The 15353-nt window shown below is 38.3% G+C and overlaps 1 protein-coding gene across 16 annotated transcripts in view; it reads left to right on the forward strand.

Moving 5' to 3' along the window:
- HDAC9 (histone deacetylase 9) overlaps nt 1-15353 on the forward strand; it is a 459263-nt gene that overhangs the window by 270732 nt on the left and 173178 nt on the right. For 14 of the 16 annotated variants that reach the window (XM_083872072.1, XM_083872070.1, XM_083872068.1 and 11 more), the window contains one exon: nt 5284-5553. In XM_083872072.1, the coding sequence (XP_083728198.1) occupies nt 5284-5553 (270 nt within the window). Of the gene's footprint in view, nt 1-5283; nt 7844-15353 lie in introns of those variants that run through there. The other 2 variants (XM_083872066.1, XM_083872067.1) reach the window with 1 other exon arrangement.

Genomic DNA, 15353 nt, shown 5'->3' on the forward strand with positions numbered 1-15353 from the left:
TTTATCTTGTATTAAGAAAAAAAGCACTTCTTTTTTTTTTTTCTTTTTTTTTAAGGAAAAACTATACTTCAGCAGCAAGCCAGTGCTGCTGTGAGGGTGATAACAAGCAAAATCTAATATAGGTCAGAGGTAAAGGATTCCCCTGGATCATTTACATTCTGAAAAGAAACAAATCATTGCCAAAAGGTGTGCCTCTGTCCTTACTAGCAAAGAGGAGATCCCCTATGGATTATTTCTGGTCAGCTGTCAGATGCCTGGCTTTTGATGTGGGAAATGGTATATGTCTCCACTGAAGTCTGACATTTATACCTGTGGGATCTAGTACACTGACCTTCTGAAAACATTCTGCAAATGTTGACATCTCTTCCAAAAGTAGGTAAAAACCCTTGTCCCAGAATTAATAATGAATGTGAAGTAACCTGAACTCAGCTTGTCTTAGGGAAGACCAGCTTTGCCATTGTCAGCTTTAATATACTTCTGTCCAAATGACAGCTTATTTCCACATAACGCCCTTAGATCACCATTGCAGATCTTCATTCTGCTCAATAAGGGGAGACCAAAGTCCAAAACCCCCAGTTAAAATTAGTGCAATTGGATACCAAAAGACCACTACTATAATAAAAAAACTTAAAATCATGATATTATGGTGTATATCTGTATCTAGAAAGCTTTTACCCAGCCACTTGCAGAAAAAACGAGAATTTTGATTTAACTAATCTAAATGCAAAGCCCCTAGCAAAAGTCTGTGTGCAAGAAAATCTCTGGAATCATAATGTGAATAGTAAATGCACAAAGCCATCTGTCTTTAGAAGTTATTTTTTGCCATATATGATGAATAAGGCCTGCCTCTACTGAAGCTGAAGTCTTCAGTGAGGCTTAGATTTTCTTTGATCAAGGCAGGGAACCCTATTTGTATTCTTAAGTTGTGTATTCATAGCATTTTGGAAATTTGTTTTCAATGGTAAAATTTTCTGTGTTGGAGAAGTAAAGGGTAGAATAATGGGGCAGTTGGTAGTGTGCTCTAAACTATGTGAGGTATATGGGTAATGTTAAGGTTTACATAAGAAACACCTGAATTTCAGTTTTCATTCTAGGATGTTAGTTGGTGTAAAGCATCTCTGGATAGGGAATCAGTGACCAGGAAAGCCTGTGAGGTAAAAAAATATATAGGAAGTGAATATCCATTAGTATTTGGATGGTGTTCTCAGTTTACCAATATCTCTATATAAAAAAGGAAAAATAATACAGAAATTTATGCTGGTGGAAAAATAGAACTATTATTTATTGCCAGTAAGAATATTGAAAAGATACAGTTAACCCCAGATTAATCATTCACTTCTCTGAATGATACTTAATGGAAAGTGGAAGACAAGGCTCAGCAGTAGTAAATCAATCTAGCTTCACTGAACATTTTACACTGAGGTTTTGGCTTTGCAGCGTACAAGTCTGACTAGTATCTTCTGTAGGTGAGAGATACTCTTTCAAATATTGCTAATAGCAGGGGATTATTTGGTTAAAACTAAAGGAACTGTTGCCTGTTCAGAACTGGAAAATGCCCAGTGAATTTTCCCCTTTACTGAGAACTAATTTTTAAGCCATTATGCAGGAGAATGATTTTGAAAGATAAATACATCCCTTAGAACTGTTGGTACTACATGAGTAACAAAGACAAAAGCAGGTGCCAAGTTGTTTTCAGTGCAGCTGACAATGTATGTACAAGACGTGTAGCTGGTAAGCTGACTGCCATAGGAGAGAAGGGGAAAAAGTGTTCTGGAAGAATGTATGTGAGTTCTTAGAAATTACTGCCATGTATTTAAAACTAACAATTAATTAAGGATGGAAACATGTTGGCTGGCTGTTGCAGGATTTCGTGATTCTGTCTCTTTGTAAAGACATCTTATTTAAAACAGTGTATTTTAAAAGAGCATATAATTTCAAAGGAGAAAACGGGGGCTGCAGCTGAAGGACTGTAATATGGTCTATTGCAGTGTCCAGATTATTTGGTCTTCCATTTTTCTGCACGACCAAGCAGGTTAGGATATGTTTTATGTCTTTTTCTTTGGTTGGACTCTTGCAGTTATACAATGGAGTTGATGTCTGTAAATACTTCCTCTCCTGCTGATACGATTTACTTTGACTCATGCATATCCCTTATAGCTTAATTTCCTGAAGATAAAAGCAAAAAAATATAGATTACATTAGCATGAAGACTTTTTTTTAGTGACCACTTAAATTGGAATAGGAGATAGCAGTGAAGCATACTGGTAAAATATAACCAATATGTGCAACCCTTAATTTATTAGGGAAATAAACCATGATTTTGTTATTATTTTCAAACATAATTCCACTAAAACTCAGCAATCACTTTTTCAAAATAATAATAAAAAAGATGCATTAAAATTAGGAGAATATCCTTCATGTAGCTACAAATAAAGTCAGGAAAAAAATGGTAAGTGGGGGTTTAAAGTGAAAGGTTTGAGCATTAAGTGTGAGCAGAAGTATCCAGCTGTTCAGTGAAAGGAACTGAGCAGTGCTCCATTCAGAACATTCTCTGTTGTGTAACCCATCTTTAGATAGAGAAGATAGAAGTACTGACTCCAAACTGCCACCTTCACAGTCTCCAGATCCAGTACTAGCACTAGGAGATGTAATTTAAAATGAGATGTTTCTGACTTAGAACTGTCCAGTAATGCTACTGGTATAATTACTGGAATAGGATGGGACCAAGGTGTCTTTAAAAAAACTTCAACAAATATGAGAGCATTGTGGTGATAGAGAAAAAGCATTCAGCTGTGGCTTAGCAGCCTGAGCAGTAGAAGGGATTTTCAGATTTTTGGGTCATGTCCTCCCCATTCCATCCATGCAATTTGATCATGCTTCATCATATGACAAGAAATTACTCTAGTGTCTCATAGCCCCTTGCCCAAGGCTGAGTTAAAATCACAGTGGGTAGGATGTTTTTAATAAAATTTTGTAGTAAAGAAGGTAATATAAATGCACTTTTTAAACTCTATGGAGTAAATATATGAAGAGTTTTCATTTCACAGAGTTTTAGAAAATTTAATTTGCTTATCTCCTCCTGTTGCTGAAATCTGGAGCAAATCACCTGCTGAGTTCCACAGCATGAGAGAAGGCTCTGAAATGGGAACACTGCAAATTGAAATGCACACAAATTCTACTCTGAGTCTCTGCAGCCCCCTTACATGTGCTTCTTCTCTTCACTAATTGCATGCAAGAAGTGTCTGAAGGCAATGCATGTATAGATTCTATACTGCAGTCCATCATGTGTTGCCTCAGAAAGCTCAGCAGCAGATCTGTACCCATATAGCAGTGTAAAGAAGAAAGAGCCTGACATAAAAGTGAAAAAGCATAAAAGAAAGGAGAGCAGTAATGAGCTAAATATGTGTCTTAACTTTGCCGTGGGCATGCACTCATTTTTCTCTTGGCTTCCCCAGCAGAAAAACCCACCTGGTGTCAAGTAACTGGCACAGGGAATAGTTTACAGATGGATCAGACTCAGTGATTCTTGTAGTTTGTATGATTATCTGTTACACAGATGTTTCAGCTTGTATTTACTCACTTGCAGCCAGCCATGCAGCCTTACCTGCCTTTCTCTTCCTGCTTGAGGAGTGGGGGAAGCTCCCCACAAATGGTTAACTAATTATCAACAACAATAATAATAATAATAATAAGTGAAAGGAGTGTACCTGAGCTGATTACATGTAGTTACCTTTAGTTCTTTCTTGGTCAGTGTCCTCTCCTGAGAAGCACCTGGAGAAGATGTATAGGTTTGATCTGAGAAATTTCTCAGATGCTGTGTAATGAAAGGAGACTCTCCACATTAGCTGAAGTAGTAAGGATTACCCAGTTTAGGGCATGCCACCTGCAGCATGCAGGATACTCACATTGTGATTTTCCAGTTACTACAGTAAAGAAGAGGGATTTTTTTATTTGTTTCTTTTTAGTAAACCATTAAACTCCCATTACACCTCAGAAATGAAGGCTTGCTGTGACAATGGCCAGACAGGCTTCCTCTGAGGAATTTGTTTCTCCAATGACGTGAGGTATATGCATCAGAGCATCAACTGGAACTGTATAAACTGATCTTTCAATTCTCCTTGTTGACTTCATGGGATTTCCTAAATCCAGCTACAGCTTCTTGATCACAGTTTACATGATGACCCTGCATTTTTTTGTATGTGTTAGCAGGCTGAATAAAACTGGACATTGTGACAAAAACAGACATCCTGAAGCCACTCATATGCTCAGTAATTGAGTAGTAACACTAGCTAAAACTCAGTTTGAAAGACATGATTGATGGCTGGGAGGAGACAGATAGGAAGAGGAAAGTAAGAGTAAAAGTAAAAGGTGTTTTTTCCCTCTCAGGATATTTGATTAGATGATACAAAACAGCATTTACTTGAAATCAAGTAGGCCAGTTGAATAAATGATAATTACTGACTCGACACTTCAACTTCTTACTCACATGTGTAATTCGTGCCTCTTTCAACAAAGTGGCAATTTTTTTAAGTTTAGGTAGTTGGACTACATTTGGAGTATTTTGGAATGCACTGGCTTCATCTTAAACAGCAGAACACAAACTGCACATGATTGCAATGCTCAGGCATCCAGTGTTTCTGCTTTACAATAGTGGTTACTGGGCTAGAGCTGGTGTTGCCTTGGGGGCTCTGTTATATCATCATTGCTGGAACTGAGATACCTGTAGGCTGTACCACAGAGGCTACAGTTATGGACAGATGTGCTTGTAGTATCCTTGTGCCACAGGACAGGGGACTGACACCAGCTCTTTGTCACTTCTTATTGGCTTTCAGTGCCTTCATGCTTTAATTGATAGAGATGTTTGTATGAAAATTCTCTAATTTGCTTATAACAAAATATTAACCAGATTAGTACTTCCCTTATATTTTACTTTTTATTTATTATTTTGTGTTGTGGGTAAGTAATTGTAAAATGGTATTTCTGCATTCATGTTTGAAGAAGACGAAGGAAGACTAATTTCTCTAGTTTACCAGCTGTAGCAGTCTAACAGATTGGGTCATGTTTTTCATTATCTATAAACATGGTATTTTCTGCTGCAGAATAAAAGATGGCCTTTTGCTTTAGGGACTTTTGTCCTTTTTTCCAGATACATCAGTGTTTTGACAGTGCATGGCCACATGGGTTTGCTGTGGACGCTTTCATTTCATCCATGCAGATCTAGTACTTCTTGGTGTTTGGTGTCAGTGAAAGGAGTCAGTACTTGTTTCCCTCTTCTCTTTCCAGATGCTCTCTAAGTCCATTGAGCAGCTCAAGCAGCCTGGCAGTCACCTGGAGGAAGCTGAAGAAGAGCTTCATGGAGATCACTCGATGCAGGAAGAGCAAGCTCCCGCCAGCGGTGCCAGCGTTAGGGCTGAGAGCAGCAGTGCTGGTGTGGATGACAGAATAGGACAGCAGGTGGGGGCTGTCAAAGTCAAAGAGGAGCCACTGGACAGTGATGAGGATGTTCAAACCCAGCAAATGGAATCTGGGGAGCAAGCTGCTTTTATGCAACAGGTAATAGGCAAAGATTTAGCTCCAGGATTTGTAATTAAGGTTATTATCTGAACATCACATGCATTTTCTAGGCTTTGATAAGCAATTGTGTTTTGATTCACTGAGCTAGCAGATCCTGATTTACTGTTCAAAGAATTTAACAAATGCAGAAGTGTTGTAGGTACACTTGAAAACATAGTGAAGCTCATCCTTATGGCCACTAATTGACAAGATATCTGTTGCAATCAATTATTCTACATAAATCTTTGAGTAATAGCTGATAGATACTGTATTAGCCCAGAATTACCTTACATCGCTTAGTCCTAGTGAAAGAGAACTCATATCACCTAGCCTGTTGAGATCAGCAATTGATGGAATTAGTTTCCAGACCTGATTGATGAAACATTCTTCTGATTTTGAATCCTCTGACTTCTGCTTTCAGCTGTCTGTATATATTGTATCATACTGTAGTCTTGAACACTGTTAATGTTAGGGTATTCTTTTCCCTGGTAGAGAGGTACTGACTGCTATCTTGGTGGTCTCAGGCTGGTGTATAAAGTTTAATTTAGAGAAAAGTACAAGGTGGATATAAAGAGGCAAGGCAAGGCACTGTTTTAAAATTGCGTTGTTTTCTTTTTTGCACTGCTTGGTTAATTTTTCATTCTGTCTTTTTTGATAATAATGTCCACAGAGACATCCTTAAATGCAGCAGATGCAAGTACTGGTGAGAAGCAAAATGCAGCATTAGGTTCCAGTCAGTTATTTGCACGAAAAGCACAGAACTATTTTCATTACCATCTGATATCCAATCACTTGTTCGGTGGGTTTTTTTAAACGAAGACTAATTGTACAATATCTCATAACCTTTACCACAGAGTCTCATGGACAAATCCTAAAATAACAACTGTGCATAAAATGCCACCTTGACAAAAGGCAGGTTCAGCTTGTCTGGGAGCTTTAGGGGGAATTGAAAGGCGCAGTCGTGTGTGCAGCCCGCGAGCTGCATCCTGGCCCATCCCTCACAGCCGGCAGAGCGAGGCTGGGAGCAGTGCAAGGCCCTGTTTATTTAAGTCGATACTTTGTCAGGTCCCTGCTGTTCTCCTGCAGAAAAGTGATTTTGGGAGGGGGGGCAGGAAATGCCTTATGGAAACAGGAAGCCCAAGTGATTCATGTGCTGAGGAATGCAGGGCAGGGGGGACGGGGCAGCGCTCCCTCTGTTTTTAAAGGCACTCTATGAATTGATTTATTGTCAAAGAAAATAACAAAGCGAGTAGGGAAATTGTTAAGGAAGCTTTCCAGTGAAACATTTCCTTCATATTCCCTTTTGATATGTTTACCTTGTTTTATAGGTTTACTTTTGTTAAGCTAGTTAAAGATTCATTGTATTAAGATCCCCTTTAATATGGATAATCCCAAACTGACCTGGACTCCTTGTCAGGTTTTTTTTCTATTAAAAATATTTATATTTCTAAAGCTGAGGTATTTTAAGGTGCAGTATCCGGTTTCAAAAGAGATAGTTGTTTTGCCAAATGTAGAAATTGTTCTCAAATATGTTATTAGCATGTGTTGTTTACATTATGTTCTAATACTATTCAGTCTCTTCTAAAATGTTGCAACTTCTAAAGATACATTATCCTTTTTCCTAGAAGGTCTCCAAACAAAGGACTAAATAGTTGCTGTTATCATAAAAGGCCTCAATAGATAGAAGAAGATTTAATTGGGAAAAACACAGATGATTTTTATGTGTACTTCATATTTAAACACAAATCTTTCTCCATCCTGGATGAAAAAAGTTACATTTACATTCAAAAAAGTGAAGGCTATAAAAATAAAATTATATGTCATTCCCATACTGTATATTTTTAATTTTCCTTGAAATCTGACTTCATCTTCATCAAAAAGGGATAGTGCATCTTTTAAAATACATTTGGGGAGAAATTTGCGATTGAGAAGAGTTATCTACAATATCATTTCAAAGACGTGTGTTCACAGAAGACAAAAGATATTTTTATAACGTCATTCAGGTGAGAAACCCCAATACATTAGTGTACTTTAATTTCAGAATCTTTCAAATTTGGATAAAATTAAAATAAGAGAAACTACCTGGAACCAGTGAAAAGGAAAACTGGGTTTAAACAACCACATTTCTAATTGATTGTCTCTTACATTTTAAATCTACTGTATTTATTATAATTTACACCCTTAGAGGTGATCTCGTTTTGTGTTGTAAATATATTCTGTTTGTATGTTCCCTTTTTTGCCTTCTGATATAAGTCTCTTCCTTTCTCAAATAAAGTTTTTTTTTAAAAGATCCCCTTCCAGAGATTTGACTTTGTGTAAATTTGGTAACTTAGTGGTGTTTTTGCTTTGTACAATCGGATATGTTTCCTACACATTGTTGAAACAAATTAAACTTTCAGGAACGAGGTTTTTTATTACACTATTCTTACAATAATTACACAAAGTCTTTCTTTTCGGTCTGTTTTATCCTACATCAGCCATTATAAGTTTTAGTGAATGTGAAATAGTATTGATGCATGCTCATTTTCCCATCATGGCATCTGTCTTGAACGTGTGATCATACCATATAGGAAAGGTAAAAGTGAATCTCAGATCCTCAGCTTCTAATTATCCCAAATTCAGATGAGCGCTAATAATTTACATGACATTTCTAAAACCTGCCTAGACCCCTTATCTGAAAATGTGCTTGTACTCACCACTTGGTATTCGTCAAGACCTTTGCAAAACTAAAGTCCACCTGTAAATATGCTGGGAGAGAGGGAATCCATGAACTTGGAAGACTTTAAAGCAATTGCATGAGACAGGGAGGTCCCAATGTAAAGAAATTCCATGAAGATGTTAAATAACTCTGTGACATTTCCTGAACTTTGCTTAGGATCTGCATAAAGAGAGCTTGTAATGCATAACAATCCCTCTTGCTAGAGTACATGAATTATTACTACCAAAAGAGTTTGGAAAACTATTGCACTGTAGTTCTTATAACTGTTTATTTCATTTCCAAATGCTCTGTGCAGCTTTGATTCTGATATAACTTCAACTAAAATAAAATCTATGTTTCAACAACATAAGTATGTAAGAATAAATAGTTCTGTAAATCAAATTCAGTTATTTTCACTGCTATAGCAGCAGTGTGATATTTCATCAGTAATACAACCCCCAAAATAGATAAAAGATAAGTTTTAGCTGAGGGCAGCTTAAAACAAGCATTAACAGTATAATATTGTACTGCTTGCCTTACTGATTATAGTATATTTAGAATCCTATGTCTTCAAGTAAATCATGCTTTCATAACAGGGATTTTTGTTTAAATACCTGTGTTAGAATTAGAAGAGCAGCCATAAATGTTTTCAATTTACAACATTCCTGTGTTGGAGACTGTGCCTAGATTTTTTTCTAAATTATTTACCAGGCATCAAAGCACCCATAATGAAGAAAATAATCATAATACAATACAATCACATGCCTTATTTTCTTTCCAGGATGATGTGCATCTCTTTTTTCTTTTTAACAATATATGTTTATTCTGTCCCATTGTCCAAAAAATAAAGCCAGTATAGCTGATAGCTGACAATTTAGAAGTAATTGCTAATAAATGAAGGAAAATCCATCATAATATTTACATACTCAGACACACATTACTGGAATGTAGATACTGTAACATTAGCCTTTTTGTCATCTTCTGGCATTAACAAAATAGGATTAAAAGCTGAATGCCTTAGTGAAGCACTTCAGACCCTACCACCACTCATTTGTGCACTATCTTCATTCCATCTTCATTATCATCAAGATCACTAAGACTTACTCCATGTTACTTAAGCCAACTATACCCTGTTTTTATCTTCACTGGAATTCTGAGGTAAAAATCTATAAACATTAGTCCCAAGCAGCAATCTAAAAATGTTTACTTATTTCTCCCCCTTATGAACACTTCACAATTTGCAGCCAAAATTAGCTAAGCCGAGTTAATTTCCTTATTGTATTCTGTCCTGCTAGCAGCATGTCCTACTTATCCACTTAAGAAATGTTTGTTTGATTTTCATTTATTTGTTTAGTTTCTGATTTCCTTATGCAGTTCCCATCATCTGGGTGGTAATGGAGCTTCTGTACTTCATTTCTCGGTGGAAGAATATAGTTTAGAACACCATCTGCTGAATTACTGGTTAGGCAAACAGAAGAAGAGCATCCTGGATGAAATTATCTTCTCTGGGCTAGAACAATAATACAAGTTATTTTTTGATAGGCTTTGTGCTTTGCATTTGTTTGGGTTTTTTCTTTATTTTTTTTTCTCTTCTATTTCAGCCTAACATGAATTAACATTTAAAGGTAAAAAAATAGCATTAATGGAAACCTCATAGCCAGTGGAAATTCTGGGTTCCCCAGCCATGCTCTCACTAACACACACACACACTGGACTGGGAAGGTGCATCCTTCAGGCATGTCCCAGCTTCTTGTCCCCTTTTGCTGAGCTTGAGTGTCACATTCCTGCTTGTTTTGATTGTGACCCCATAGCTCATCTAGCCTGTAGAGGACAACTTTCCTGGCTACCTGTGGGCACACACATCTGCTTCAGCCACCCAAGGATTACTTGGGCAGCAGCTGAGAGTTGAAAGGAGTTCCCTTAGTAACTTGAAATCATTCAGCAATGTGATTTGCTATGATAATGGGGGCCTTAGTCACTAGAGTTGTTTTGACAGACCAGATACTTACTTGTAAGTGATCCAGTGCCTTAATTAACTGAATAAGATGTTTGAATGTGGTCCTGGAGTCTGTTGCATTTGTTTTACTTTACTTTCCATAGCTGTCTTGAAGTAATTGTGTTGACTGTTAATGGTACAGAGCCCTGAAATACAAGGGAGAAGATTTGGAGGATACGGTGTTAAAAGTATCTCTCTGTACACTTGATCCTTCCAGGATGGTTACAGCATTTTTGGCCTTGAGAAGTGCTGTGAAGGGCAGAATAAATGGAAATGTAAGTTTTGAACAATGTCAGATTTATAAATAAACCTGCCCTCCCCACTCCTCCCTCCTAAATTAGATTGCCACTGCAGTCATAGCTCAATTCATCTCTTTTTTTGTAGACTGCCTTAGCTGTTTCCTTTAACTTTGTAGGCAGTAAGAGAACTAACCTTGCACCTTCCTGCCCTTCCTCAAGTCTGTGAGTGCACAGCCCCACTATAACTCCTACAGAACATAAGCTGGCTCTATGATTTCTGGAATCAAACTCAGTGTAGATGGAGCAAGGAGGTGGAGTGCTGTGTAGCTAGATTTGTTTTGTGAAAAATTTTCATTTATCTACATGCAGAGAAGCCTCTGAATATTTAGCCTGTTTGTTCTCAGCTTTATTCTTAAGAGCCTGTTCATTTCTATCAAGTTTCTAATTGTGGTCATTAAAAACGGTGTTACAGGAAGAATAATTCTTTTTTGTATGCTAATTCTACCTGAAAGTGTATAATAATGTGAATAATTACAAGTAATTTTTCTTTCCCAAGTAACTGTACTTTCCCAACCCCAGTTGGATGGGAAAAAACGATCCTTTTTTTTTCTTAAAAAAGCCTCAAATCTATTAACCGTAATAGTGCCAATATTTATGATGATTTATTAATTATTTTTGTCTTCTATTGTAAACTTCCAGTTACAGAAGGCAATAACACTTATTTTATCATAAAGCTAATTAACTGAATTGTCTACCTGACCATGTAGCATTACAATGTAACAAAATTATTTAATTTTATTGATACCTTCATGGACTAATGTTGACACTGCTTTATTTTTAGATCCAATAGATTTTATGCTTCTTTCCCTCTTTCAAATACTTAGGATATAGCACCTTGATACTTTTTTTATTGCTCCCATTTGTCAGAGAAAGCAGAATGTAAGGAGACCATTGGGGTAGCGCTAGGCAAAATTCCTTAATCAGGGCTACATAACTAGTGTGAATTAAAAGCTTCCAAGTCCATATCCCAGTAATTATCACTGCACATTTTGACAGATGATACTATTTTCATAACTTTGGGCAATTTATCATTTCCTGTATCCTACAGCACAGAGTTTAATTAATATCGAGGATTATGTGTTCTCAGAAAGTTGCTTCTTTAAATGCTCCATTTGAGGAAGAATTCTGTTTGACCTCTGAATGTCTTTATCACAGTTGGACATTCTTATGTGCACATGTAAAAGTTTTCATTTTTCTCCTTCCTTTAAAATGTGAGAGTGAGTTAATGCACTCCTCAGTATATTGCTGGCTAAATCTTCATAAAGCTATGTTGTTTAATGTCCTGGAAGTGCAGCTCAGCCCAAATGCCTTGGAGACATAGGTGCTCTAATGCAGAAAGCAGTGCATGATCTGTCTCCTCTCATGTTCTGGCCTGTGACCCTAGGATCCCCAGGAGAACAAGGAGGTGTTTCTGTTCATACTGCCTGCATTTCCTCAGCAAAGGAAAAATTACAGCTATGAGATTGCAGCAATGCAGCAACAGCAAGGGCTTAGGAAGGCTTTGCTCAGGTTCCCTGTAAAGCAGCTAGTACAGCATGGAGGATTCAGTCTCATTCAGGCTCCTTCCTTAGTCTTTTCCTTTTGCTCCCATCAATAAGAGCAGTGTGATAGTTTTTAGGTGGCAGCCTGCAGATTTTTAAAGCAAATCTCTGTTACTGAACAGATCCAGAAGGAGCACAGAGCACAGAGTTGGGAAACACTCTCCTGCTGTGTACAGAGGGACAGCTACTGAGACCAGCTTCTTCTAAGGCTTGTTCTCCTAGATCTTGCTCTACTGGAAATAGAAGCTGAAGAGTTACTACACATCAGAGACCATAATTCCATCACTCAACTACTTGATTCACACAGGGACAGGTGGTGACTGGTTTCCCTCATTTCTCAGCCATTTTGACACATTGTCTTAGGTTATCAAAGGCACCTAAACCCAAATGCACGTCTCTTGGAATCTTCCTTAATTTCTAGAACTTCTTGGCTTTGTAGAGGTCTTTCATCATAGTTTCCCATAAGTTTCTGCATATATTTCAGTTTTCTGAAGCTACTGACTGTACAGAGAGCTTTGCATTTTCTGCCATTTCTGACAGGAAGGAAAATGGGAGTGCTGAATACAGGTGCCATCAGCCGAGATTAAGACCAGGTGTACCTGACATCTATAGCTCTGATTTGGGCCCTTCTGCAGGTAATTGGGTCTCACTAAGGATGCTGATTATTCAGCTAAAATATACACAGCATTACCCTTTGTGCTGTGTGAGCAATTTTTTTTTTTCATAACAATCTCCATCCCTTCTCAGGCAGGCTCTGAGAACAGAAACACAGGCTGCTCAGGACCAGCAAGAAAAAAGGAACCAGGGGCAAGGCCTGTTCCTGCAGCAAGAGGCTGAGAATTAGCATGGAGACTCTTACTTACCTGTGTTGATGGATAACACTAACCAGGCAGGCTGCTCATTTTCCCAAGTCCATTGACTGCTTTCAAGTTAGATACCATTATAAGTCACTGTTACAGTAGCTTGAACCCTCCTGTAAAAGAAATAATCCTTTCTTTCACCTCTCTGGCCCTTTCCCTCCATCTTTTAATGAAAGAAAATTACTCAAAGCCCATTAAGTAATTCTGAATTTCAAGTTCTTCTTTTAGTGGCTTTTAAAATGCTTTCAGGCTGCGAAATCAGTTGGCATGGAACACACTGGGTCAGAGAGGAGGCAGCGAATTCAACCCAGTAGGATGTCAGACCCAGAGGAGCACAGCATTTGTGAATCTATTACTGTAAAGGTGAGGTGCAGGTGGTCACAACTGAGAAAGAGTTCCACAACACAGTTTCCTTCATAATTTTGGTCATCAGTACCCAATCCTTGAGGCCACAAGTGAGTTGATCATTGACTTTTAAAAGGATACTGTGAAACTTAGGTGGTCAATGATAAAAGTGAGTGTTTGGTTCTCTATCTTACTGACATGGCAAACTATGCAGTTAGTGCCATCCTAAAAGGCTGAATATAAACTTTTATAGACAGGTACTTAGACTGTGTTAGATGCATTTGATAAGAAAAATTTTGAAGCTCTTTACCAGGATCAGAATCTTTCCAAGATCTACTAAGCTGTCTTACCAGGATCAGCTCTACTGTGTCTACTGCATAATGACTTCAGCTAGTACTTTAGGAAATCACGAAACAGGGCACCTAATGTTCCTATTCATGAAGTTCTGACATTTCCTATTTTTTCTTTTCTTCTGTTTTAATACATCCGCGAATTATTCAAGAGATTTTTCTGGTGAGGGGTGTATAACTGGATGAGGATTTGGAAAGTAGGGACACAATTCCACTGAGATCAGTTGCCTTAAACCTGCAGAATCCTGCAAATGAAACAGAAATGGATGTCAAGAAGGTCATATATATATGTGTGTGTGTGTATATATATGTATGAATGTATGTATGTATGTATTTAGGTCTTCTGTGTTAAAAAGCTCATCCATTGAACTAAGAATTTGGGCCTAATAAAACAAGGAGATTTGAAGCCATGCAACTGACTGCGCAGCAGAGATACTCTGTGCAAAAGGAGAAGCTGGAAAATAGTCTCACAATTTGACTCCTATTAGAAACCAGACTCATTCCTCAGGCATTGCCCTCTCCACAGATCTCTATTACAGTGCTGTGGCATCAGAAGTGAACAACTGGTGCTGTGCAGGTTCTGATAAGTGCTATTCTGGAGGAGGTCCTCAAGGCTTACAGCAGTTCTTTGGAACAAGGAATAAGAACTAGAACAGAAAAAATGAAACTGTCCAAGATCTTTGGTCTGAGTAGTTCACCAAGGGCATCTCCAAGGGAAAAACTGAGTTTCGTTAATGTTGGCAGAAGCAACTGGACTGGATTTCATGTGCTGTCATAGGTCTAAGTACAGGATAGCATTATAAGAGCAAAGAAATGCTACCAAGTTCTCTCTACAGGCCTTACCTCGTCTATGCCACTGAAGCAGCTGTGGTTCACAGAGATGGAAGCTCCTGACAGCATAAAGCTTGTGTCCCTAAAAACGCTAATGCTGGAAAAGCACCAAAAGGTGAAAGGCAGACCTGCAAAATCAGAACAATTACACTCAAAGCTACCACAGTCTTTTTCCCCTTCAGTGATTAACTCCTATCCAGAAGCTTTTCCAGTCCCTTCTCTGTCTCATGCCTACCAATGCAGGTGTCTCCTGGTGTACCAACCCAGAACTCTGGCAAGTTCTCTAGATTTGTCTCATTTCTGATGATCAGAAAATGTAAGAGATCCTTTTGGGAAGGGGCTGTGAGCCTTTAGTTACCACTGCTTCATACATGTGCTTAGCCAAGCCCCTGGTGGGATCAGCTGCTGGCAGGGAAGGTGCAGTGGTGGGACACCAAAGGCCAGTTGTGGAGTGAGGAGGACAGATGCAGGGGTGTCCTCCACTCTTGGGCAATGCTGAGGGATGGCATGGTGAGGAATGCTGATGGGAGATAGAGGAGGTGAAGCAGCAGCAGTGGAACATGTTACAGACATGTGGTAGTTGGGCTTGAGAGCCCTCCTTGGCTCAGAGAGCAATTGTGTCCTCTCCTGGGAGTGGTGACGTTACTTCAGCCAGAGGCTTCAGAATTCTACCTGCTACTAAGTACCTTTTCCATTGTCCTTGTTCTCAGAAGACAGTATGATACAAGGCATTAAATTCTTTGCCTTTTAACTGATTGGTTTAACCCACTGTATAGAAAGTTCAGGCTAAATAATTTAAGTTGAAGTGCACCTATACTTTCAGGGGGAAATAGAAGAGTTCAGACAGATAAAGAAAAGTTAAAAAAAAGGACCTCTCTCA

This window comes from Zosterops lateralis, assembly GCF_965231275.1.
Source record: "Zosterops lateralis genome assembly, chromosome: 1".
NCBI classification, from domain to species: domain Eukaryota; kingdom Metazoa; phylum Chordata; class Aves; order Passeriformes; family Zosteropidae; genus Zosterops; species Zosterops lateralis.